The sequence below is a fragment of the Ranitomeya variabilis genome, chromosome 2 (genome assembly GCF_051348905.1).
Source record: "Ranitomeya variabilis isolate aRanVar5 chromosome 2, aRanVar5.hap1, whole genome shotgun sequence".
Taxonomy (NCBI): domain Eukaryota; kingdom Metazoa; phylum Chordata; class Amphibia; order Anura; family Dendrobatidae; genus Ranitomeya; species Ranitomeya variabilis.
The window spans coordinates 1,006,055,980-1,006,081,737 of NC_135233.1; the positions used below are offsets into that span (position 1 = coordinate 1,006,055,980).

The following is a 25,758-nucleotide window of genomic DNA, read 5'->3' on the forward strand; positions in this document are numbered from 1 at the left end:
CAAAATGGCCCTCGGGCGTATTAAATGCAGTTTTCCACTCATCTCCCTGCTTGATCCGCACCAAATTATACGCACCCCGAAGATCAACCTTAGAGAACCACTTTGCCCCTTTAATACGAGCAAATAAATCAGTCAGTAGTGGCAAAGGATACTGGTATTTGACTGTAATCTTATTCAACAGGCGATAATCAATACAGGGCCTCAGGGAGCCATCTTTTTTACCCACAAAAAAAAAACCTGCTCCTAAAGGGGATGAGGATGGACGGATATGTCCCTTTTCCAAGGACTCCTTAATATACTCTCGCATAGCAGCATGCTCAGGCACAGATAGATTGAACAAACAACCCTTGGGAAACTTGCTGCCCGGAATCAAGTCTATAGCACAATCGCAATCCCGGTGAGGGGGGAGAGAACTAAGTTTAGGCTCCTCAAAAACATCACCATAATCAGACAAAAATGCCGGAATTTCAGAGGGAGTAGATGAAGCAATGGAAACCAAAGGTACTTCCCCATGAGCCCCCTGACATCCCCAGCTTAACACAGACATTGTTTTCCAGTCAAGGACTGGATTATGAGTTTGCAACCATGGCAATCCAAGCACTAAGACATCATGCAAGTTATGCAACACAAGGAAGCGAATCACCTCCCGATGGTCAGGAGTCATACACATAGTCACTTGTGTCCAGAACTGTGGTTTATTCCTAGCCAAAGGTGTGGAGTCGATACCCTTCAGAGGGATAGGAACTTCCAAAGGCTCTAGGCTAAACCCACAACGTCTGGCAAAGGACCAATCCATAAGACTCAAGGAAGCGCCAGAATCCACATAGGCATCCACAGTAATAGTTGATAATGAACAGATCAAAGTTACAGACAAAATAAACTTAGACTGTAAGGTGCCAATTGCAAAAGACTTATCAACCTTTTTTGTGCGTTTAGAGCATGCTGATATAACATGAGCAGAATCACCACAGTAGAAGCACAACCCATTTTTATGCCTATAATTCTGCCGTTCACTTCTGGACAGAATTCTATCACATTGCATAATCTCCGGTGCCTGCTCAGAAGACACCGCCAAATGGTGCACAGGTTTGCGCTCCCGCAAACGCCGATCAATCTGAATAGCCATAGTCATGGATTCATTCAGACCTGTGGGTGTAGGAAACCCCACCATGACATCTTTAACGGCGTCAGAGAGACCTTCTCTGAAATTCGCCGCCAGGGCGCACTCATTCCACTGAGTAAGCACAGACCATTTTCGAAATTTTTGACAATATACTTCAGCTTCATCATGCCCTTGAGAGAGGGCTAGCAAGGCCTTTTCAGCCTGAATCTCCAAATTAGGTTCCTCATAGAGCAACCCCAGTGCCAGAAAAAACGCATCCACATTGAGCAGCGCAGGATCCCCTGGTGCCAATGCAAATGCCCAATTCTGGGGGTCACCCCGCAACAAGGCAATAACAATTTTAACCTGCTGAGCGGGGTCTCCAGTGGAACGAGATCTCAGAGAAAGATACAATTTACAATTGTGCTTAAAATTCAAAAAGCGAGATCTATCTCCAGAAAAGAACTCAGGTATAGGGATCTTGGGTTCAGACATAGGAGCATGTATCACATAGTCTTGGATATTTTGAACCTTAGAGGCAAGAGTATTAAGATTAGAAGCTAAACTCTGGATATCCATTTCTCAACAGCAGAGATCTGAGCCATTCAGGGGTTAAGAGGAGAGAAAAAAACAAAAAAAAAAACAAAAAACAGCAGATTGCAATTATGGCTAGACAGAACCTCTGAGTAAAAAAAAAAGTGTCAGAAACTTCTTTTTTTCTCTCCTTCTTTAGCCAATACCTTTAATACATTATGGCCGGCAATACTGTCATGATTCCCAATGGCAGGGACATGGGCAAAAACGGACTAGCTCTAGGAAGATGGTATCTCAGGTAACCGCGATGCTGAACCTAACACGCAAATAAAAGTAGCCAGGGGGTGTGCCTACGTTGTATCCCTAGACACCTCGCGCCAGCCGGAGAGCTAACTACCCCTATAAGAGGAATACACAGACCTGGCTTGCCTCCAGGGAAACCCCAAAAGTTATAGTAGCCCCCCACATATAATAACGGTTAGGTAAGAGGAAAACACAAACGCAGTATGAATATAGATTCAGCAAAGTGAGGCCCTCTGACTAGATAGATGAAAATACAAAAGAGGACTTCGCGGTTACCTCAAAACCCTAAGCAGCCATCCTGAAACTACCTTAACTCCGTTATCAACTCATGACACCGGAGTAGTAATTTCAGATCACTAGAGCTTCCAGCAGCACGAAATATAAATGCATGCTGGACAAAACAAACACAAAAAGCCAAAGATTTCAACTTAGCTGAATTGCAGACTTGGAGCAGGTAGCAAGCAACAGAGATGCTCTGGTAACATTGATTGCCGGCACTAGAGTGACTGAGAAGCCAGACTAAATAGGAAACTCCCAATTTCCTGATGAAAACAGGTGCACTGGAAACACAAGACCAAAGTCAACCAGTACCACCAGTAGCCACCAGAGGGAGCCAAAAACAGAATTCACAACACCCACCCCCCACCACATCACCACACATAATCCCGCCCCCCCACCACATCACCATACATAATACCTCCCCCCACCACATTACCACACATAATTCCGCCCCCCCACATTACCACATGAGGCTCCATCCCCACACATTACCACACGAGGTTCCGTCCCCACACATTACCACATGAAGCTCTGTCCCCACACATTACCACACGAGGCTCCGTGCCCACACATTACCACACGAGGCTCCATCCCCACACATTACCACACGAGGCTCCGTCCACACACATTACCACACGAGGCTCCGTTCCCCCACATTACCACATGAGGCTCCGTCCCCACACATTACCACATGAGGCTCTGTCCCCACACATTACCACATGAGGCTCCATCCCCACACATTACCACACGAGGTTCCGTCCCCACACATTACCACACAAAGCTCTGTCCCCACACATTACCACATGAGGCTCCGTGCCCACACATTACCACACGAGGCTCCATCCCCACACATTACCACACGAGGCTCCGTCCACACACATTACCACACGAGGCTCGGTTCCCCCACATTACCACACGATGCTCCGTCCCCCCACATTACCACACGAAGCTCTGTCCCCACACATTACCACACGAGGCTCCATCCCCGCACATTACCACACGAGGCTCCTGAGCGTGCCAAGCGTTAGCTGGCTGGAAACAGCTAGTACATAATATAGGTACAGTACAGACTCTGATATCAGCAGATCTATAACTGCAGTATTCACTACTGATATAAAACCTTACACTTTACACCAGAACATCACTTCCAAATTTATCAGCGTGCCCTGAACATTACCTACTAGTCTCTGTGAGGTACAGTGGGGCAAAAAAGTATTTAGTCATTCAGCAATAGTGCAAGTTCCACCACTTAAAAAGATGAGAGGCGTCTGTAATTTACATCATAGGTAGACCTCAACTATGGGAGACAAACTGAGAAAAAAAATTCCAGAAAATCACATTGTCTGTTTTTTTATCATTTTATTTGCATATTATGGTGGAAAATAAGTATTTGGTCAGAAACAAAATTTCATCTCAATACTTTGTAAAATATCCTTTGTTGGCAATGACAGAGGTCAAACATTTTCTGTAAGTCTTCACAAGGTTGCCACACACTGTTGTTGGTATGTTGGCCCATTCCTCCATGCAGATCTCCTCTAGAGCAGTGATATTTTTGGCTTTTCGCTTGGCAACACGGACTTTCAACTCCCTCCAAAGGTTTTCTATAGGGTTGAGATCTGGAGACTGGCTAGGCCACTCCAGGACCTTGAAATGCTTCTTACGAAGCCACTCCTTCGTTGCCCTGGCGGTGTGCTTTGGATCATTGTCATGTTGAAAGACCCAGCCACGTTTCATCTTCAATGCCCTTGCTGATGGAAGGAGGTTTGCACTCAAAATCTCACGATACATGGCCCCATTCATTCTTTCATGTACCCGGATCAGTCGTCCTGGCCCCTTTGCAGAGAAACAGCCCCAAAGCATGATGTTTCCACCACCATGCTTTACAGTAGGTATGGTGTTTGATGGATGCAACTCAGTATTCTTTTTCCTCCAAACACGACAAGTTGTGTTTCTACCAAACAGTTCCAGTTTGGTTTCATCAGACCATAGGACATTCTCCCAAAACTCCTCTGGATCATCCAAATGCTCTCTAGCAAACTTCAGACGGGCCCGGCATGTACTGGCTTAAGCAGTGGGACACGTCTGGCACTGCAGGATCTGAGTCCATGGTGGCGTAGTGTGTTACTTATGGTAGGCCTTGTTACATTGGTCCCAGCTCTCTGCAGTTCATTCACTAGGTCCCCCCGCGTGGTTCTGGGATTTTTGCTCACCGTTCTTGTGATCATTCTGACCCCACGGGGTGGGATTTTGCGTGGAGCCCCAGATCGAGGGAGATTATCAGTGGTCTTGAATGTCTTCCATTTTCTAATTATTGCTCCCACTGTTGATTTCTTCACTCCAAGCTGGTTGGCTATTGCAGATTCAGTCTTCCCAGCCTGGTGCAGGGCTACAATTTTGTTTCTGGTGTCCTTTGACAGCTCTTTGGTCTTCACCATAGTGGAGTTTGGAGTCAGACTGTTTGAGGGTGTGCACAGGTGTCTTTTTATACTGATAACAAGTTTAAACAGGTGCCATTACTACAGGTAATGAGTGGAGGAAAGAGGAGACTCTTAAAGAAGAAGTTACAGGTCTGTGAGAGCCAGAAATCTTGATTGTTTGTTTCTGACCAAATACTTATTTTCCACCATAATATGCAAGTAAAATGATAAAAAAACAGACAATGTGATTTTCTGGAATTTTTTTTCTCAGTTTGTCTCCCATAGTTGAGGTCTACCTATGATGTAAATTACAGACGCCTCTCATCTTTTTAAGTGGTGGAACTTGCACTATTGCTGACTGACTAAATACTTTTTTGCCCCACTGTAGCTATGTGTATGGGGGATCTCTATTACTAAATCGGTCAATTCTTTGTGCAGAATTAATTACAGATTTTACCCTTCATATTACATGGAGGAAAATTCACTCCAAATTTTACATGTAAAACATACGAATTGTGTCACACACAGCAAGGCGCGGGAGCGCAGCAACAGCAGGCATCACTCACAGAATCCCAACGTCGGGCTACTTATATTAGTTATCCTAATCAGAGCACTGGGACCCTTGTCCCCCTCTTTTTCCTCATTGCATACTTCTCATAAGGATTAAGCGATTATGATAAAGGCTCCGGGGAGCCGAAACGTCTTTTGTAATATCGCATTCCTTATTTTGTTTATATTCTGTTATGCTCCCAGATTATGTTACTTTAACCTTGATAAAATTTGGCATATGATAAACATTAGAGTGTGCGGTGAATTTGCTATTCTACTTGAGTTCCTGGGCCTCCTGGTCCCTTACACCAGCACCTCGTCTAAATTGGTACTGAGTGCACGCTAATAATATTTTTCTATTTATTTTTATGGTGCAGAGTTTGGATCATACAGGATTGTGGCCTTAGTGAAGAAGACGGATAAAGATCTCACATGGAACAATCTTCAAGGCAAAAAGTCCTGTCACACCAGGGTTGGTGACATGATGGGATGGAATATCCCTGTCTATCTAATTTCTAAGAAGACCAAAAATTGTGACCTTGGTAAGTATCAGCTGAATATACTGTATATCTGTATCAACTGTATATAGTGTACATCTGTATCAGCTGTATATACCATACATCTGTAGCAGCTGTATATACTGTTGCAGTCCTCATTGGCCCCAATCCTCTCCATCTCATGTCCTGATTCTGCTCTGAAGCATTACAATGAAACCCTGCAAAGTGCCCTGGATGAAGCTGCACCTCCTATACATAGAACAACTCGGCACAGACGGCGACAAAAGTGGCACATGCTGCAAACACGTTTCCTGCAACGGTGCTCCAGATGCGCCGAACGTCTGTGGAGAAAATCTAATCTCCCCGAAGATTTCATCCATTATTAGTTCATGCTAAAAACATACAACTCTGCCCTTCACCTCTCCAAACAAACCTATTTCAACATCCTCATCACCTTGCTGTCCAATAACCCTAAACGTCTCTTTGACTTTCCAGTCCCTACTCAACCCAAGAGAGCAGGCCCCAACCACAGATCTCCGTGCTGACGGTCTGGCCAATTACTTCAAAGAAAAAATCGACCACACTCGACAGGAAATCATCTCCCAATCCCCTCATACCATGCATTGTCCTCCCTCCCCCACTGCATCTAGTTCACTCTCTGACTTTCAACCAGTTACAGAAGAAGAAGTAAGCAGGCTCCTTGCATCTTCTCACCCGACCACTTGCACCAGTGACCCCATTCCGTCACATCTCCTCCAGTCCCTTTCCCCGGCTGTCACCTCTCACCTAACAAAAATATTCAACCTTTCCCTCACTTCCGGTATTTTTCCCTCCTCATTTAAGCATGCCATCATACATCCATTACTTAAAAAAACCCTCCCTCGACCAAAATTGTGCCGCTAATTATAGACCTGTCTCTAATCTTCCCTTCATCTCTAAACTCCTCGAACGCCTGGTCCACTCCCGTCTTACCCGCTATCTCTCAGATAACTCTCTTCTCGACCCTCTTCATTCTGGCTTCCGCTCTTTACACTCTACTGAAACTGCCCTCACTAAAGTCTCTAATGACCTACTAACAGCTAAATCTAATGGTCACTACTCCATGCTAATTCTCTTGGATCTCTCTGCAGCATTCGATACTGTGGATAATCAGCTCCTCCTCACTATGCTCCGCTCCATCGACCTCAAGGACACCGTTCTCTCTTGGTTCTCCTCCTATCTCTCTGACCGATGCTTCACTGTATGTTTTGCTGGTTCCTCCTCCTCTCACCTTGCCCTTACTGTTGGGGTTCCTCAAGGATCTGTCCTAGGCCCCCTCCTCTTCTCTTTGTATACTGCCCCTATTGGACAAACAATCAGTAGATTTGGTTTCCAGTACCATCTCTATGCTGACGACACCCAATTATACACCTCTTCTCCTGTTATCACGCCAACCTTTTTAGAAAACACCAGTGATTGTCTTACCGCTGTCTCTAACATCATGTCCTCTGTTGTGAATTTGCGTTTTGCTCCCTCTAGTGGTCATTAGTGATTTGACTCTGGAGCTTCTGTCTTCTCCTATATGCTCACCTGGGCCGTTAGTTCAGGGGCGTTGCTATATAAGCTCTCTGGACCTTCAGTTCAATGCCTGGCATCGTTGAAATCAGAGCTAATCTGTTGTGCTCTTGTGTACTGATCCTGGTTCCTGCTTGTTAAAGCTAAGTCTCTTCCTTGCTTTTTGCTTTTGTTTTGTTTTGTATTTTTGTCCAGCTTGTTCCAATCTGTATCCTGACCTTTGCTGGAAGCTCTAGGGGGGCTGGTGTTCTCCCCCCGGACCGTTAGACGGTTCGGGGGTTCTTGAATCTCCAGCGTGGATTTTTATAGGGTTTTTGTTGACCAAATAAGTTATCTTGCTTAATTCTGCTATTAGTAAGCTGGCCTCTCTTTGCTGAACCTGGTTCATTTCTGTGTTTGTCATTTCCTCTTACCTCACCGTTATTATTTGTGGGGGGCTTGTATCTTGCTTTGGGGTCCCTTTCTCTGGAGGCAAGAGAGGTCTTTGTTTTCTTCTCCTAGGGGTAGTTAGATTCTCCGGCTGGCGCGAGTCATCTAGCGATCACCGTAGGCATGATCCCCGGCTACTTCTAGTGTTGGCGTTAGGAGTAGATATTTGGTCAACCCAGTTACCACTGCCCTATGAGCTGGATTTTTGTATCTCGCAGACTTACACGTACCTCTGAGACCCTGTCCACTGGGGTCATAACAGTATGCCAGGCCCGTATTGAATGTATGATGCATTGCAGAAGTGGGATTATAAGAAAGAAAATTTTGAGTTTTTTTTTTTCCTCTCTCATTTTTTTTTTTCTTTTCCCCTTTACCTCAGAGTGGCTTAAGCTTGCTGCAGACATGAATGTCCAGACCTTGATTACAAGTGTGGACCAGCTTGCTGCTCGTGTGCAGGGTATACAAGATTATGTTATCAGAAATCCTAGGTCTGAACCCAAGATACCGATTCCTGAACCGTTTTCAGGAGACCGATTTAAGTTTAGGAATTTCAGGAATAATTGTAAATTGTTTTTGTCCCTGAGACCCTGTTCGTCTGGAGACTCTGCTCAACAAGTAAAAATTGTTATTTCATTCTTACGGGGTGACCCTCAAGATTGGGCTTTTTCGTTGGCGCCAGGAGATCCGGCATTGGCTGATATTGATGCGTTTTTTCTGGCGCTCGGTTTACTTTATGAGGAACCCAATCTTGAGATTCAGGCAGAAAAAGCCTTGCTGGCTATGTCTCAGGGCCAGGACGAGGCTGAAGTGTATTGCCAAAAATTTCGGAAATGGTCCGTGCTGACACATTGGAACGAGTGTGCACTGGCTGCTAATTTTAGAAATGGCCTTTCTGAAGTCATTAAGAATGTTATGGTGGGTTTTCCTATTCCCACAGGTCTGAATGATACCATGGCCCTGGCTATTCAAATTGACCGGCGGTTGCGGGAGCGCAAAACCGCAAATTCCCTCATGGTGTTGTCTGAACGGACACCTGATTTGAGGCAATGTGATAGAAAAACCGCAAATTCCCTCATGGTGTTGTCTGAACGGACACCTGATTTGATGCAATGTGATAGAATCCTGACTAGAAATGAGAGGAAAATACATAGACGCCGGAATGGCTTGTGCTACTACTGTGGTGATTCTACACATGTTATCTCAGCATGCTCTAAACGTATAACTAAGGTTGTTAGTCCTGTCACCGTTGGTAATTTGCATCCTAAGTTTATTCTGTCTGTAACTTTGATTTGCTCACTGTCATCTTATCCTGTCATGGCATTTGTAGATTCAGGTGCTGCCCTGAGTCTTATGGATCTCTCATTTGCTAAGCGCTGTGGTTTTATGCTTGAACCATTAGAAAATCCTATACCTCTTAGGGGTATTGATGCTACGCCATTAGCAGAAAATAAACCGCAGTATTGGACACGAGGTGATACGTTTTCTTGTTTTGCATAAAATGCATGATGTGGTTGTTTTGGGGCTGCCATGGTTACAGACCCATAATCCAGTCCTGGACTGGGAGGCTATGTCAGTGTCAAGTTGGGGCTGTCGTGGTATTCATGAGGATTCCCTGCCTGTGTCTATTGCTTCTTCTACGCCTTCGGAAGTTCCGGAGTATTTGTCTGATTATCAGGATGTCTTTAGCGAGTCCAGGTCCAGTGCATTGCCTCCTCATAGGGAATGTGACTGTGCAATAGATTTGATTCCAGGCAGTAAATTTCCTAAGGGAAGACTGTTTAATCTGTCGGTACCTGAACATACCGCTATGCGTTCATATATCAAGGAGTCTCTGGAGAAAGGACACATCCGTCCGTCTTCTTCCCCTCTTGGTGCGGGATTCTTTTTTGTGGCTAAAAAGGACGGATCTTTGAGGCCTTGTATTGACTATCGGCTTTTAAATAAGATCACTGTTAAATTTCAGTATCCTTTGCCGCTGTTGTCTGACTTGTTTGCCCGGATTAAAGGGGCCAAGTGGTTCACCAAGATAGACCTTCGTGGTGCGTACAACCTTGTGCGCATTAAGCAAGGTGATGAATGGAAAACCGCATTCAATACGCCCGAAGGTCATTTTGAGTACTTGGTGATGCCTTTTGGGCTCTCTAATGCCCCTTCAGTTTTTCAGTCCTTTATGCATGACATTTTTCGGAACTATCTGGATAAATTTTTGATCATTTATCTGGATGATATTCTGGTTTTTTCTGATAATTGGGACTCACATGTGGAGCAGGTCAGGATGGTCTTTAAAATTTTGCGTGAAAATTCTTTGTTTGTCAAGGGCTCAAAGTGTCTTTTTGGGGTACAGAAGGTTCCCTTTTTGGGGTTCATTTTTTCCCCTTCTGCTGTAGAGATGGACCCAGTCAAGGTCCGAGCTATTCTTGATTGGACTCAGCCCTCGTCAGTTAAGAGTCTTCAGAAGTTCTTAGGTTTCGCTAACTTCTACCGTCGTTTTATCGCTAATTTTTCTAGCATTGTGAAACCTTTGACGGATATGACCAAGAAGGGCTCCGATGTGGCTAATTGGGCTCCTGCTGCCGTGGAGGCTTTCCAGGAGTTGAAACGTCGGTTTACTTCGGCGCCTGTTTTGTGCCAGCCTGATGTCTCGCTTCCCTTTCAGGTTGAGGTGGATGCTTCAGAGATTGGAGCAGGGGCCGTTTTGTCGCAGAGAGGCCCTGGTTGCTCTGTTATGAGACCTTGCGCCTTTTTCTCTAGGAAGTTTTCGCCTGCTGAACGAAATTATGATGTGGGCAATCGGGAGTTGTTGGCCATGAAATGGGCATTTGAGGAGTGGCGTCATTGGCTCGAGGGTGCTAAGCATCGTGTGGTGGTCTTGACTGATCACAAAAATCTGATGTATCTCGAGTCTGCTAAACGCCTGAATCCTAGACAGGCCCGCTGGTCATTGTTTTTCTCCTGTTTTGACTTCGTTGTCTCGTATTTACCAGGTTCAAAGAATGTGAAGGCCGATGCTCTTTCCAGGAGCTTTGTGCCTGATGCTCCTGGAGTCGCTGAACCTGTTGGTATTCTTAAGGAGTTATCTTGTCAGCTATTTCTCCAGATCTGCGACGTGTGTTGCAGAGATTTCAGGCTGATAGGCCTGATTCTTGTCCACCTGACCGACTGTTTGTGCCTGATAAGTGGACCAGCAGAGTCATTTCCGAGGTTCATTCCTCGGTGTTGGCAGGTCACCCAGGAATTTTTGGCACCAGAGATCTGGTGGCCAGATCCTTTTGGTGGCCTTCCTTGTCAAGGGATGTGCGGTCATTTGTACAGTCCTGTGGGACTTGTGCTCGAGCTAAGCCTTGCTGTTCTCGTGCCAGCGGGTTGCTCTTGCCCTTGCCTGTCCCTAAGAGACCTTGGACACATATCTCCATGGATTTCATTTCTGATCTTCCGGTGTCTCAAGGCATGTCTGTTATCTGGGTGATATGTGATCGCTTCTCCAAGATGGTCCATTTGGTTCCTTTGCCTAAGCTGCCTTCCTCTTCCGATCTGGTTCCTGTGTTTTTCCAGAACGTGGTTCGTTTGCACGGCATCCCTGAGAATATTGTGTCTGACAGAGGATCCCAGTTAGTTTCCAGATTCTGGCGATCCTTTTGTAGTAGGATGGGCATTGATTTGTCGTTTTCGTCTGCTTTCCATCCTCAGACTAATGGACAGACGGAGCGAACTAATCAGACTTTGGAGGCTTATTTGAGGTGTTTTGTCTCTGCTGATCAGGACGATTGGGTGACCTTCTTGCCGTTGGCTGAGTTTGCCCTTAATAATCGGGCTAGTTCCGCCACTTTGGTTTCGCCGTTTTTCTGCAACTCTGGTTTCCACCCTCGTTTTTCTTCGGGTCATGTGGAACCTTCTGACTGTCCTGGGGTGGATTCTGTGGTGGATAGGTTGCAGCGGATCTGGAATCTTGTGGTGGACAACTTGAAGTTGTCACAGGAGAGGGCTCAGCGCTTTGCCAACCGCCGCCGCGGTGTGGGTCCCCGACTACGTGTTGGGGATTTGGTGTGGCTTTCTTCCCGCTTTGTTCCTATGAAGGTTTCCTCTCCCAAATTTAAACCTCGTTTTATTGGTCCTTACAAGATATTGGAAATCCTTAATCCTGTATCCTTTCGTCTGGATCTTCCTGTGTCGTTTGCTATCCACAACGTGTTTCATAGGTCCTTGTTGCGGCGGTACGTTGTGCCTGTAGTTCCTTCTGCTGAGCCTCCTGCTCCGGTGTTGGTTGAGGGCGAGTTGGAGTACGTGGTGGAGAAGATCTTGGATTCTCATCTCTCCAGGCGGAGGCTTCAGTACCTGGTCAAGTGGAAGGGCTATGGTCAGGAAGATAATTCCTGGGTGGTCGCCTCTGATGTTCATGCGGCCGATTTAGTTCGTGCCTTTCACGCCGCTCATCCTGATCGCCCTGGTGGTCGTGGTGAGGGTTCGGTGACCCCTCACTAAGGGGGGGGTACTGTTGTGAATTTGCGTTTTGCTCCCTCTAGTGGTCATTAGTGATTTGACTCTGGAGCTTCTGTCTTCTCCTATATGCTCACCTGGGCCGTTAGTTCAGGGGCGTTGCTATATAAGCTCTCTGGACCTTCAGTTCAATGCCTGGCATCGTTGAAATCAGAGCTAATCTGTTGTGCTCTTGTGTACTGATCCTGGTTCCTGCTTGTTAAAGCTAAGTCTCTTCCTTGCTTTTTGCTTTTGTTTTGTTTTGTATTTTTGTCCAGCTTGTTCCAATCTGTATCCTGACCTTTGCTGGAAGCTCTAGGGGGGCTGGTGTTCTCCCCCCGGACCGTTAGACGGTTCGGGGGTTCTTGAATCTCCAGCGTGGATTTTTATAGGGTTTTTGTTGACCAAATAAGTTATCTTGCTTAATTCTGCTATTAGTAAGCTGGCCTCTCTTTGCTGAACCTGGTTCATTTCTGTGTTTGTCATTTCCTCTTACCTCACCGTTATTATTTGTGGGGGGCTTGTATCTTGCTTTGGGGTCCCTTTCTCTGGAGGCAAGAGAGGTCTTTGTTTTCTTCTCCTAGGGGTAGTTAGATTCTCCGGCTGGCGCGAGTCATCTAGCGATCACCGTAGGCATGATCCCCGGCTACTTCTAGTGTTGGCGTTAGGAGTAGATATTTGGTCAACCCAGTTACCACTGCCCTATGAGCTGGATTTTTGTATCTCGCAGACTTACACGTACCTCTGAGACCCTGTCCACTGGGGTCATAACAGTCCTCCCTCTATCTGAAACTGAACCTGTCAAAAACTGAACTCCTCGTGTTCTCTCCCTCTACTATCTGTTGTGAATTCTGTTCTCGAACTCCCTCCTGTGGTCATGAATGGTACTTCAGCGAGTTCTGTCCATGGACTCCCTCTGGTGGCTGTGAGTGGAGCTGCTGGTTCTGAGGTTTCTTCCTCAGCTGACCTCGTTTAAGTCCTAGGCTGGCTGCTCTATTTAACTCCACTCAGATCGTTACTTGATGCCAGCTGTCAATGTCCTAGTACTGGTTCAGATCTCTCTTGGATCTTTCAGATGACCTGTCTACTCCAGCACAAGCTAAGTCCCTGCTAGTCTATTTGTTTACCACTGTTTTTTTGTCCAGCTTGCTATCATGATTTTGCCTTGCTAGCTGGAAGCTCTGGGATGCAGAGTGGCACCTCCCCACCGTGAGTCGGTGCGGGGGTCTCTTTTGCACACTCTGCGTGGTTTTTTGGTAGTTTTTTATGCTGACCGCAAAGATACCTTTTCTATCCTCAGTCTGTTTAGTTAAGTCTGGCCTCCTTTGCTGAAACCTATTTCATTCCTGTGTTTGTGACTTCCATCTTAACTCACAGTCAATATGTGTGGGGGGCTGCCTTTTTCTTTGGGGAATTTCTCTGAGGCAAGGTAGGCTTTATTTTCTATCTTTAGGGGTAGTTAGCTCTTAGGCTGTGAAGAGGCGTCTAGGCAGATTCAGGTACGCTCCACGGCTATTTCTAGTTGTTGTGATAGGATTAGGGGTTGCGGTCAGCAGAGCTCCCACTTCCCAGAGCTTGTCCTGTATTACTAGTTTGCTCATCAGGTCATTCCGGGTGCTCCTAACCACCAGGTCATCATAACAGTACAGCTGGCCCGTAAAGTGTTAATGCATCTCAATAGAGGGATAAGAGAAGTTCTGAGACCATTTTTTTTTTCCCTCTGCAGCGTGTTTTGTCTTTCTTTTCCCCTAAATCTCTGGGTGGTTCAGGACACAGGTGTAGATATGGACATTCAGGGTCTGTCCTCTTGTGTGGATCAACTCACTGCAAGGGTACAAGGCATTCAAGATTATGTAGTTCAGAATCCGATGTTAGAACCCAGAATTCCAATTCCTGATTTGTTTTCTGGGGATAGATCTAAGTTTCTGAATTTCAAAAATAATTGTAGACTGTTTTTTGCTTTGAAACCCCGCTCCTCTGGTGACCCCATTCAGCAAGTAAAAATCATTATTTCTTTGCTACGTGGCGACCCTCAAGACTGGGCATTTTCCCTTGCGCCAGGAGATCCTGCATTGCGTAATGTAGATGCGTTTTTTCTGGCGCTTGGATTGCTTTATGATGAACCAGATTCAGTGGATCAGGCAGAGAAAATCTTGCTGGCTTTGTGTCAGGGTCAGGATGAAGCGGAGGTATATTGTCAGAAGTTTAGAAAGTGGTCTGTGCTTACTCAGTGGAATGAGTGTGCCCTGGCGGCAATTTTCAGAAAGGGTCTTTCTGAAGCCCTTAAGGATGTTATGGTGGGATTCCCCACACCTGCTGGTCTGAATGAGTCTATGTCCTTGGCCATTCAGATCGATCGACGCTTACGTGAGCGCAAAACTGTGCACCATTTGGCGGTATCTTCTGAGCAGAGGCCTGAGCCTATGCAATGTGATAGGACCTTGACCAGAGCTGAGCGGCAGGAATACAGACATCAGAATGGGCTGTGTTTTTATTGTGGTGACTCCACTCATGCTATCTCTGATTGTCCTAAGCGCACTAAGCGGTTTTCTAGGTCTGCCACCATTGGTACGGTACAGCCAAAATTTCTTTTGTCCGTTACACTGATTTACTCTTTGTCGTCCTATTCTGTTATGGCATTTGTGGATTCAGGCGCTGCCCTGAATTTGATGGACTTGGAGTTTGCCAGGCGCTGTGGTTTTTTCTTGGAGCCCTTGCAGTATCCTATTCCATTGAGAGGAATTGATGCTACGCCTTTGGCCAAGAATAAGCCTCAGTACTGGACTTAATTGACCATGTGCATGGCTCCTGCACATCAGGAGGATATTCGCTTTTTGGTGTTGCATAATCTGCATGATGTGGTCGTTTTGGGTTTGCCATGGCTACAGGTCCATAATCCAGTATTGGATTGGAAATCAATGTCTGTATCCAGTTGGGGTTGTCAAGGGGTACATGGTGATGTCCCATTATTGTCAATTTCGTCTTCCCATCCTTCTGAAGTCCCTGAGTTCTTGTCGGATTACCGGGATGTATTTGATGAGCCCAAATCCAGTGCCCTTCCTCCTCATAGGGATTGCGATTGTGCTATTAATTTGATTCCTGGTAGTAAGTTTCCGAAGGGACGACTGTTCAATTTGTCTGTGCCAGAACACGCCGCTATGCGGAGTTATATAAAGAAGTCCTTGGAGAAAGGGCATATTCGCCCGTCGTCGTCACCGTTGGGAGCAGGGTTCTTTTTTGTGGCCAAGAAGGATGGTTCTCTGAGACCTTGTATAGATTACCGCCTTCTCAATAAAATCACCGTCAAATTTCAGTACCCTTTGCCGCTACTGTCTGATTTGTTTGCTCGGATTAAGGGGGCTAGTTGGTTCACCAAGATAGATCTTCGAGGGGCGTATAATCTTGTGCGTATTAAACAGGGCGATGAATGGAAAACAGCATTTAATACGCCCGAGGGCCATTTTGAGTACCTGGTGATGCCATTCGGGCTTTCTAATGCTCCATCTGTGTTTCAGTCCTTTATGCATGATATCTTCCGAAAGTACCTGGATAGATTCATGATTGTATATTTGGATGATATTTGGTCTTTTCGGACGATTGGAAGTCTCATGTGAAGCAGGTCAGAATGGTGTTCCAGGTCCTTTGAGCTAATTCCTTGTTTGTGAAGGGGTCTAAATGTCTCTTTGGAGTTCAGAAGGTTTCATTTTTGGGCTTCATTTTTTCCCCTTCTACTATCGAGATGGACCCTGTTAAGGTTCAGGCCATTTATGATTGGACTCAGCCTACTTCTGTGAAGAGCCTTCAGAAATTCCTGGGCTTTGCTAATTTTTACCGTCGCTTCATCGCTAATTTTTCTAGTGTTGTTAAACCATTGACTGATTTGACCAGGAAAGGTGCGGATGTGGTCAATTGGTCCTCTGCGGCCGTTGAGGCTTTTCAGGAGTTGAAGCGTTGTTTTTCTTCTGCCCCTGTGTTGTGTTAGCCAGATGTTTTGCTCCCGTTTCAGGTCGAGGTGGATGCTTCTGAGATTGGAGCAGGGGCTGTTTTGTCTCAGAGAAGTTCTGATGGCTCGGTGATGAAACCATGTGCTTTCTTTTCTAGGAAGTTTTCGCCTGCTGAGCGCAATTATGATGTGGGCAATCGAGAGTTGTTGGCTATGAAGTGGGCATTCGAGGAGTGGCGACATTGGCTTGAAGGAGCCAAGCATCGCGTGGTGGTCTTGACGGATCACAAGAATCTGACTTATCTCGAGTCTGCCAAGCGGTTGAATCCTAGACAGGCTCGATGGTCGCTGTTTTTCTCCCGCTTTGATTTTGTGGTTTCGTACCTTCCGGGTTCTAAGAATGTGAAGGCTGATGCCCTTTCAAGGAGTTTTGTGCCTGATTCTCCGGGAGTTCCTGAGCCGGCTGGTATTCTCAAAGAGGGGGTAATTTTGTCTGCCATCTCCCCTGATTTGCGGCGGGTGCTGCAGGAGTTTCAGGCTGATAGACCTGACCGTTGTCCAGCGGAGAAACTGTTTGTCCCTGATAGATGGACTAGTAGAGTTATCTCTGAGGTTCATTGTTCGGTGTTGGCTGGTCATCCTGGAATCTTTGGTACCAGAGATTTGGTGGCTAGATCCTTTTGGTGGCCTTCCTTGTCACGGGATGTGCGTTCTTTTGTGCAGTCCTGTGGGACTTGTGCTTGTGCTAAGCCCTGCTGTTCTCGTGCCAGTGGGTTGCTTTTGCCCTTGCCGGTCCCGAAAAGGCCCTGGACGCATATTTCCATGGATTTTATTTCAGATCTCCCTGTCTCTCAAAGGATGTCGGTCATCTGGGTGGTTTGTGATCGCTTCTCTAAGATGGTCCATTTGGTACCTTTGCCTAAATTGCCTTCCTCCTCTGATTTGGTTCCATTATTTTTCCAGCACGTGGTTCGTTTGCATGGCATTCCGGAGAACATCGTGTCGGACAGAGGTTCCCAGTTTGTATCAAGGTTTTGGCGGTCCTTTTGTGCTAAGATGGGCATTGATTTGTCTTTTTCTTCAGCTTTCCATCCTCAGACAAATGGCCAAACCGAACGAACCAAACAGACTTTGGAAACATATCTGAGATGCTTTGTTTCTGCTGATCAGGATGATTGGGTGTCCTTCTTGCCTTTGGCTGAGTTCGCCCTTAATAATCGGGCCAGCTCGGCCACTTTGGTTTCGCCTTTTTTCTGTAATTCTGGTTTCCACCCTCGTTTTTCTTCAGGGCAGGTTGAGCCTTCGGACTGTCCTGGTGTGGATTCTGTGGTGGACAGGTTGCAGCAAATTTGGACTCACGTGGTGGACAATTTGACATTGTCCCAGGAGAAGGCTCAACGTTTCGCTAACCGCCGTCACTGTGTTGGTCCCCGACTTCGTGTTGGGGATCTGGTTTGGTTATCATCTCGTTATGTTCCTATGAAGGTTTCGTCTCCTAAGTTTAAGCCTCGTTTCATTGGTCCTTATAAGATTTCTGAAATTCTTAATCCTGTGTCGTTTCGTTTGGACCTTCCAGCTTCTTTCGCCATCCATAATGTGTTCCATAGGTCGTTATTGCGGAGATATGTGGCTCCTATGGTTCCCTCCGTTGACCCTCCTGCCCCGGTGTTGGTTGAGGGGGAGTTGGAGTATGTGGTGGAGAAGATTTTAGATTCTCGTATTTCGAGACGGAAACTTCAGTACCTGGTCAAGTGGAAAGGTTATGGTCAGGAGGATAATTCCTGGGTTGTTGCCTCTGATGTTCATGCTGCCGATCTGGTTCGTGCCTTTCATTTGGCTCGTCCTGATCGGCCTGGGGGCTCTGGTGAGGGTTCGGTGACCCCTCCTCAAGGGGGGGTACTGTTGTGAATTCTGTTCTCGAACTCCCTCCTGTGGTCATGAATGGTACTTCAGCGAGTTCTGTCCATGGACTCCCTCTGGTGGCTGTGAGTGGAGCTGCTGGTTCTGAGGTTTCTTCCTCAGCTGACCTCGTTTAAGTCCTAGGCTGGCTGCTCTATTTAACTCCACTCAGATCGTTACTTGATGCCAGCTGTCAATGTCCTAGTACTGGTTCAGATCTCTCTTGGATCTTTCAGATGACCTGTCTACTCCAGCACAAGCTAAGTCCCTGCTAGTCTATTTGTTTACCACTGTTTTTTTTTCCAGCTTGCTATCATGATTTTGCCTTGCTAGCTGGAAGCTCTGGGATGCAGAGTGGCACCTCCCCACCGTGAGTCGGTGCGGGGGTCTCTTTTGCACACTCTGCGTGGTTTTTTGGTAGTTTTTTATGCTGACCGCAAAGATACCTTTTCTATCCTCAGTCTGTTTAGTTAAGTCTGGCCTCCTTTGCTGAAACCTATTTCATTCCTGTGTTTGTGAATTCCATCTTAACTCACAGTCAATATGTGTGGGGGGCTGCCTTTTTCTTTGGGGAATTTCTCTGAGGCAAGGTAGGCTTTATTTTCTATCTTTAGGGGTAGTTAGCTCTTAGGCTGTGAACAGGCGTCTAGGCAGAGTCAGGTATGCTCCACGGCTATTTCTAGTTGTTGTGATAGGATTAGGGGTTGCGGTCAGCAGAGCTCCCACTTCCCAGAGCTTGTCCTGTATTACTAGTTTGCTCATCAGGTCATTCCGGGTGCTCCTAACCACCAGGTCATCATAACAACTAACCTACCTTTGCCTGACATTGCCATCTCCGTGTGCGGTTCCACCATTACTCCAAAGCAACATGCCCGCTGCCTTGGGGTCATCCTTGATTCCGAGCTTTCATTCACCCCCCACATCCGATCACTGGCTCGCTCTTCTTATCTGCATCTCAAAAACATTTCTAGAATTCGCCCTTTTCTTACTTTCGACTCTGCAAAAACTCTTACTGTCTCACTTATTCATTCTCGTCTGGACTATTGTAACTCTCTACTAATCGGCCTCCCTCTTACCAAACTCTCCCCTTTCCAATCTGTCCTGAATGCTGCTGCCAGGATCATATTCCTCACCAACCGTTACACCGATGCCTCTGCCTTGTGCCAGTCATTACACTGGCTACCCATCCACTCCAGAATCCAGTACAAAACTACTACCCTCATCCACAAAGCACTCCATGGCTCAGCACCACCCTACATCACCTCTCTGGTCTCAGTCTACCACCCTATCCATGCCCTCCGCTCCGCTAATGACCTCAGGTTAGCATCCTCAATAATCAGAACCTCCCACTCCCGTCTCCAAGACTTTACCCGTGCTGCGCCGATTCTTTGGAATGCATTACCAAGGTTAATACGATTAATCCCCAATCCCCACAGTTTTAAGCGTGCCCTAAAAACTCATTTGTTCAGACTGGCCTACCGCCTCAATGCATTAACCTAACTATCCCTGTATGGCCTATAAAAAAAAAAAAAACATAATCAGGTTCCTCGCATCATGTTCTCATACACTTTATGCAGTTAATAGCCTCTGTGTCTGTACTGCTACATACTTAGGCAGTTAACTGGTTCATGCAGCTTTACATGAACACCCGAGCCTTACACTATGGCTGGTCCAAATAACTAAAGCAATTGTTACCATCCACCTCTCGTGTCTCCCCTTTTCCTCATAGTTTGTAAGCTTGCGAGCAGGGCCCTCATTCCTCCTGGTATCTGTTTTGAACTGTGATTTCTGTTATGCTGTAATGTCTATTGTCTGTACAAGTCCCCTCTATAATTTGTAAAGCGCTGCGGAATATGTTGGCGCTATATAAATAAAAATTATTATTATTATTACATCTATATCAGTTGTATATAGCGTACATCTGTAACAGCTGTATATACCGTACATCTGTATCAGCTGTATATACCGTACATCTGTATCAGCTGTATATAGCGTACATCTGTAGCAGCTGTATATACCGTACATCTGTATCAGCTGTATATACCGTACATCTGTATCAGCTGTATATACCGTACATCTGTATCAGCTGTATATACCGTACATCTGTAGCAGCTGTATATACCGTACATCTGTATCAGCTGTATATACCGTACATCTGTATCAGCTGTATATACCGTACATCTGTATCAGCTGCATGTACTGTATACCAGTATCAGCTGTATATACTGTATATCTGTAGCAGCTGTGTATACTGTACATCTATCAGCTGCATATTCTGTATACCGATATCACCTGTATATACTGTATATCTATATCAGCTGTATATACGGTACATCTGTAGCAGCTATATATAGTGTATATCTGTAGCAGCTGTATATACTGTACATCTGTATCAGCTGTATATACTGTACATCTGTAGCAGCTATATATAGTGTATATCTGTAGCAGCTGTGTATACTGTAAATCTGTATCAGCTGTATATACTGTACATCTGTATCAGCTGTATATACTGTACATCTGTAGCAGCTGTATATACTGTACATCTGTAGCAGCTGTATATACTGTATATCTGTATCAGCTGTATTTATTGTACATCTGTATTAGCTGCATATTCTGTATATCGGTACCCGCGGTATATAATGTACAGTATATCTGTATCAGCTGTACTGTAAATCTGTATCAGCTGTACATAATACATATCTCTATCAGCTGTATATAATGTATATCTCTATCAGCTTGTAGTAGGTTGACTCACTCAGCAGCGTTCAAAGGTAGACACAGGAACACTTCTTGGGTCAAGCGCCTGCTGGTTTATTAACCACAACATAAAACATGGAAGGATTTAACAAAATAAACATGGCCTTTCTAGCATAACGGCAAAACAAAAAGTGAATTATAGCACAGTCCAAATATCTACAGGCTTCGTCCACTGAGTATTCAGTACACTTCAGCTCCCACTGGAGTGACAACCTGGATACTTTCCTGTCTCCAAACACACAACAGACAAAAAAGAAACATAGTAGTTGGTGAAAAGGTGTCCCACCCATGTATTACACCTACTCACAAAAAGACCCAAATCATTGTAATGGCTGATTAACCCCTCAGCACATAGCATGCTGGAGAGAACTTCATGAGCTTCACATCATGGAAGATAGCAACCTTCGTGACACATATCTCCCCTCACATACAGCACCAGTGACTATGTCACACAGCTGTATATATCGTACATCGATAGCAGCTGTATATACAGTATATGTGTATCAGCTATATATACTATACATCTGTATCAGCTGTACATTCTGTACATCTGTATCAGCTGTATATACTGTGCATGTGTATCAGCTGCATATACTGTACATCTGTATTAGCTGTATATACCGTATATCTGTTTCCGCTGTTAATACTGTACACCTGCTGTGTTTTCAGTATAATTCAATGGCTATGAAATGAGACATATGTTTTATCCAAAGCGAACTTGATTCGATTTCTACTAGTAGCTGAAGGATATTTCTATATGTACAGAATAAACATACCCTGCAACTGAGATTTTGCACCAATATGTAGGCAAAGTAGACTAGAGGAAACAAGAGAAGTATGGAGGAGGGGACCCGTGGATGTTTGGGTTCGTCCGAACTTTACTCCAAAGTTCAGTTTGGGTACCAGAACTTGACCCGAACGTGACGCTGAACTCAATATTTGTCTATGGGGACATGAAGTTTGGTGCTGTAAAATATCTGTACAATGGTTGTAGTAAGAGCTAGTGGGCTGCAAAAGGATGCAAAATGGGGGTAAGAGCGGGACAATTGCCCTGCAGACAAATATGGGTAGTGAAATTACTTAAAATAACATATAATACCGTAGAATAAAAAAATAATAATAATAATCTTGAACCATGAGGCGGAGGTCCAAGTGGAGGAGTAGAGCAGTGACTTGCAGGTGTACGTGTTAATAAGTAAATAAATAAATGGAAAAAAAAACCTTAGTTTTTTTTACAACCAAGGAACCTTTAACAACCTAGGGAAAGCAGACAGCTGCGAGTTGATCTTATTATGTTGGGAAAGGGCCAATATCCATGGACCTTCCAAACCTATTAATATAAGCCCCAGATATCTGCTTTGACTTTGCTGGTTATTAAAAATAGGCAGACCCCCCAAAATGATGTGGGTTCCCACCCTACCTAATAACAAGCTGAGACAAAGTACTTAGGCTGGGAAGGTACATGGATAATGGCCAGTCCTCAGCCACCCCAGAAATAGTCCATCCATTAGATTTGCCAATTCTGGCGCTTACCCTGGAGCAGTAGCAATTGGGGTAATAGTTTTGGGGGTTGAAGTCATCTGTGTAATGTGAACTGGCATCAAGCCCAGAGGTTAGTAATGGAGGGGCATCTAACAGATCCACCCAATACTAACCCCATATTTAAAAATAAAAAAACAAACACAGGAAAAAAAGTTTACCTGAATAAAGACTCCCCCACACATTCTCGAGTTTACCCATTTATTATTCAAATAATCACAACAGTTCCAATGTAATCCATTAGGGTTTCCATGATGTCCACTGATTTTCTCCTGCAATCTAAGGAGTGTTGTTCTGAGAATGAGGCTTCATAGGTTACTCGTAGTCATGTCTCATGGACAATGACGTCAGTAACTTCATCGCCCATGAGACATGAATGGGATTGACCTATGGAGCCTCATTCTCGTAATTGCATAGGTCACTTGAGGAAATGTCTCATGGGTGATGACTTCAGTAATGTCTTCACTCGTGAGATATGATCGTGAGTGACCTATGGAACCTTGTTCTCAGAACAACACTCCATAGGTTGTCGGAACTGCTAGAATAATTTTTTTTAAATAAACCGAGTAAACCAAGGAATGTGTGGGAGAGTCTTTAATCAAATACACTTTTTTCCTGTATGTGTTTTTCTATTTTTAAATATGGGGTTAGTAATGTGGGTGTCTGATAGACACCTCTCCATTACTCACCCTTGGGCTTGACTTGACATCATACAGATGACATGAACCTCTAAAAACTTTTACCCCGATTGCTACCACACCAGGACAATTGGGAACAACCAAGGCTAAGGGCCATAATTGCTGCATCCAATGCATGTGCCGTTTCTGGTGTGGGTGAGGGCTGGTCTTATTAGGCAGGGAAGTGCCCAACATCCATGGACATTCCCAGACCATTAATATCAGCCCCCAGCTGTCTCCTTTGCCTTAACTGTTTTTTTAAAAATAAGGGGACCCCCACATTATTTTTTTAGGGTTCCCCCATTTTTATTAACCAGCAAAGGCAAAACAGACAGCTGGGGGCTGATATTAATAGGCAGGGAAGGTGCATGGATATTGAGTCTTTTCAAGCATAAGATCAACTCAAATATGTCTGCTTTCCCTTGGCTGGTTATTAAAAATAGTATTTTTTTAATTGCTTATTTATTTATTTTACACTGTCCCTATGCTAGTCAGAGCACAATGGCGGTGCAACCCGTGATCCAGTGTTTTTACAGGCTAAGTCACGTGTTATCATGAAACGCGCGTCGGGGTGGAGGAACAAGTGCAAGGATATCACACACCATGTAAGTCAGTTACTCTTAATTTTACATGTGAGCTTTAGTGAGCTGGGCACATAATGATGCCTTTTTTACATGGGGCATTAATTTATTGACTATATATTATTTACATAGCGCAAGATAGATTGGTGGTAATCACCCTATATCTAGGCTTTAACCCCTTCATGACCCAGCCTATTTTGACCAAAATGGCCTGGCCGTTTTTTGCAATTCTGACCAGTGTCCCTTTATGAGGTAATAACTCAGGAACGCTTCAACGGAACCTAGCGGTTCTGAGAATGTTTTTTCGTGACATATTGGGCTTCATGTTAGTGGTAAATTTAGGTCGATAATTTTTGCGTTTACCAGTAAAAAATTGGAAATTTGGCTAAAATTTTGAAAATTTTGAAATTTTCAAATTTTGAATTTTTATTCTGTTAAACGAGAGAGCTATGTGACACAAAATAATTAATAAATAACATTTCCCACATGTCTACTTTACATCAGCACAATTTTGGAAACAAATTTTTGCTAGGAAGTTATAAGGGTTAAAATTTGACCAGCGATTTTTCATTTTTACAACGAAATTTACAAAACCATTTTTTTAGGGACCACCTCACATTTGAAGTCAGTTTGAGGGGTCTATATGGCTGAAAATCCCCAAAAGTGACACCATTCTAAAAACTGCACCCCTCCAGGTGCTCAAAACCACATTCAAAAAGTTTATTAACCCTTCAGGTGCTTCACAGCAGCAGAAGCAACATGGAAGGAAAAAATGAACATTTAACTTTTTAGTCACAAAAATGATCTTTTAGCAACAATTTTTTTATTTTCCCAAGGGTAAAAGGAAAAACTGGACCCCAAAAGTTATTGTACTGAGTACGTCGATACCCCATATGTGGGGGGGAACCACTGTTTGGATGCACAACAGGGCTCGGTAGGGAAGGAGCGACATTTGACTTTTTCAATGAAAACTTGGCTCCAATCTTTAGCGGACACTATGTCACGTTTGGAGAGCCCCTGTGTGCCTAAACATTGGAGATCCTCCACAAGTGACCACATTTTGGAAACTAGACCCCCCAAGGAGCTTATCTAGATGCATAGTGAGCACTTTAAACCCCCAGGTGCTTCACAAATTGATCCGTAAAAATAAAAAAGTACTTTTTTTTTCACAAAAAAATTCTTTTAGCCTCCATTTGTTCATTTCCACATAGGCAACAGGATAAAATGGATCATAAAATTTATTGGGCAATTTCTCCTGAGTACACCGATACCTCACATGTGGGGGTAAACCACTGTTTGGGCACACGGCAGGGCTTGGAAGGGAAGGAGCGCCATTTGACTTTTTGAATGAAAAATTAGCTCCAATCGTTAGCGGACACCATGTCGCATTTGGAGAGCCCCTGTGTGCCTAAACATTGGAGCTCTTTAGCCCGCAATTTTTTATTTTCACAAGAGTAACAGGAGAAACTGGACCCCAAAAGTTGTTGTCCAGTTTGTCCTGAGTACGCTGATACCCCATATGTGGGGGGAACCATGGTTTGGGCACACGTCGGGGCCAAAAAGGAAGTAGTGACGTTTTGGAATGCAGACTTTGATGGAATGGTCTTCGGGCATCATGTTAGGCTGGTTTCACACTTGCGTTTTGATCTGCAGCGTTTTTACCAAAAAAAAGCATGCGTTTTTTTTCCTATATTTAACATTAAAAACGCATGCGTTTTTTTGCATGCGTTTTGCTGCGTTTGACAACTCATGCGTTTTTTATCTGCTTGCGTTTTTTTGCGGAAATGCAACATGTAGTAATTTCTAGAGGCGTTTTTTTGCGGAAAAAAAATGTATTGCTGTCTATGTAAACGCATGCGTTTTTAAGCACATGCGTTTGCTTGCGTTAAAAACGCATGCGTTTTTATAGAAAAAAACAAGAATACACACTGACAAGCCACCCCCCACCATCAAGGTGATAAAGGGATCCAAACCCTAACCCTAACCCTACCCCTAACCCTACCCCTAACCCTAAAGCCGGTAATTCAATTGCCGGCTTTTCATTTCTCCTGCCTAAACACGACATGATATGAGACATGGTTTACATACAGTAAACCATCTCATATCCCCCTTTTTTTTGCATATTCCACACTACTAATGTTAGTAGTGTGTATGTGCAAAATTTCGGCGCTGTAGCTGGTAAATTTAAGGGTTAAATCGCGGAAAAAATTGGCGTGGGCTCCCGC

The 25,758-nt window shown here is 44.7% G+C and overlaps 1 protein-coding gene across 1 annotated transcript in view; it reads left to right on the forward strand.

Annotated features, from left to right (window-relative positions):
- The window catches only part of LOC143808514 (saxiphilin-like), a 139,367-nt gene that overhangs the window by 91,894 nt on the left and 21,715 nt on the right, over window positions 1–25,758 (forward strand). Inside the window, exon 15 of the mRNA XM_077291264.1 lies at window positions 5,562–5,726. Coding sequence (XP_077147379.1) covers window positions 5,562–5,726 — 165 coding nt within the window. The remainder of the gene's footprint in view (window positions 1–5,561; window positions 5,727–25,758) is intronic.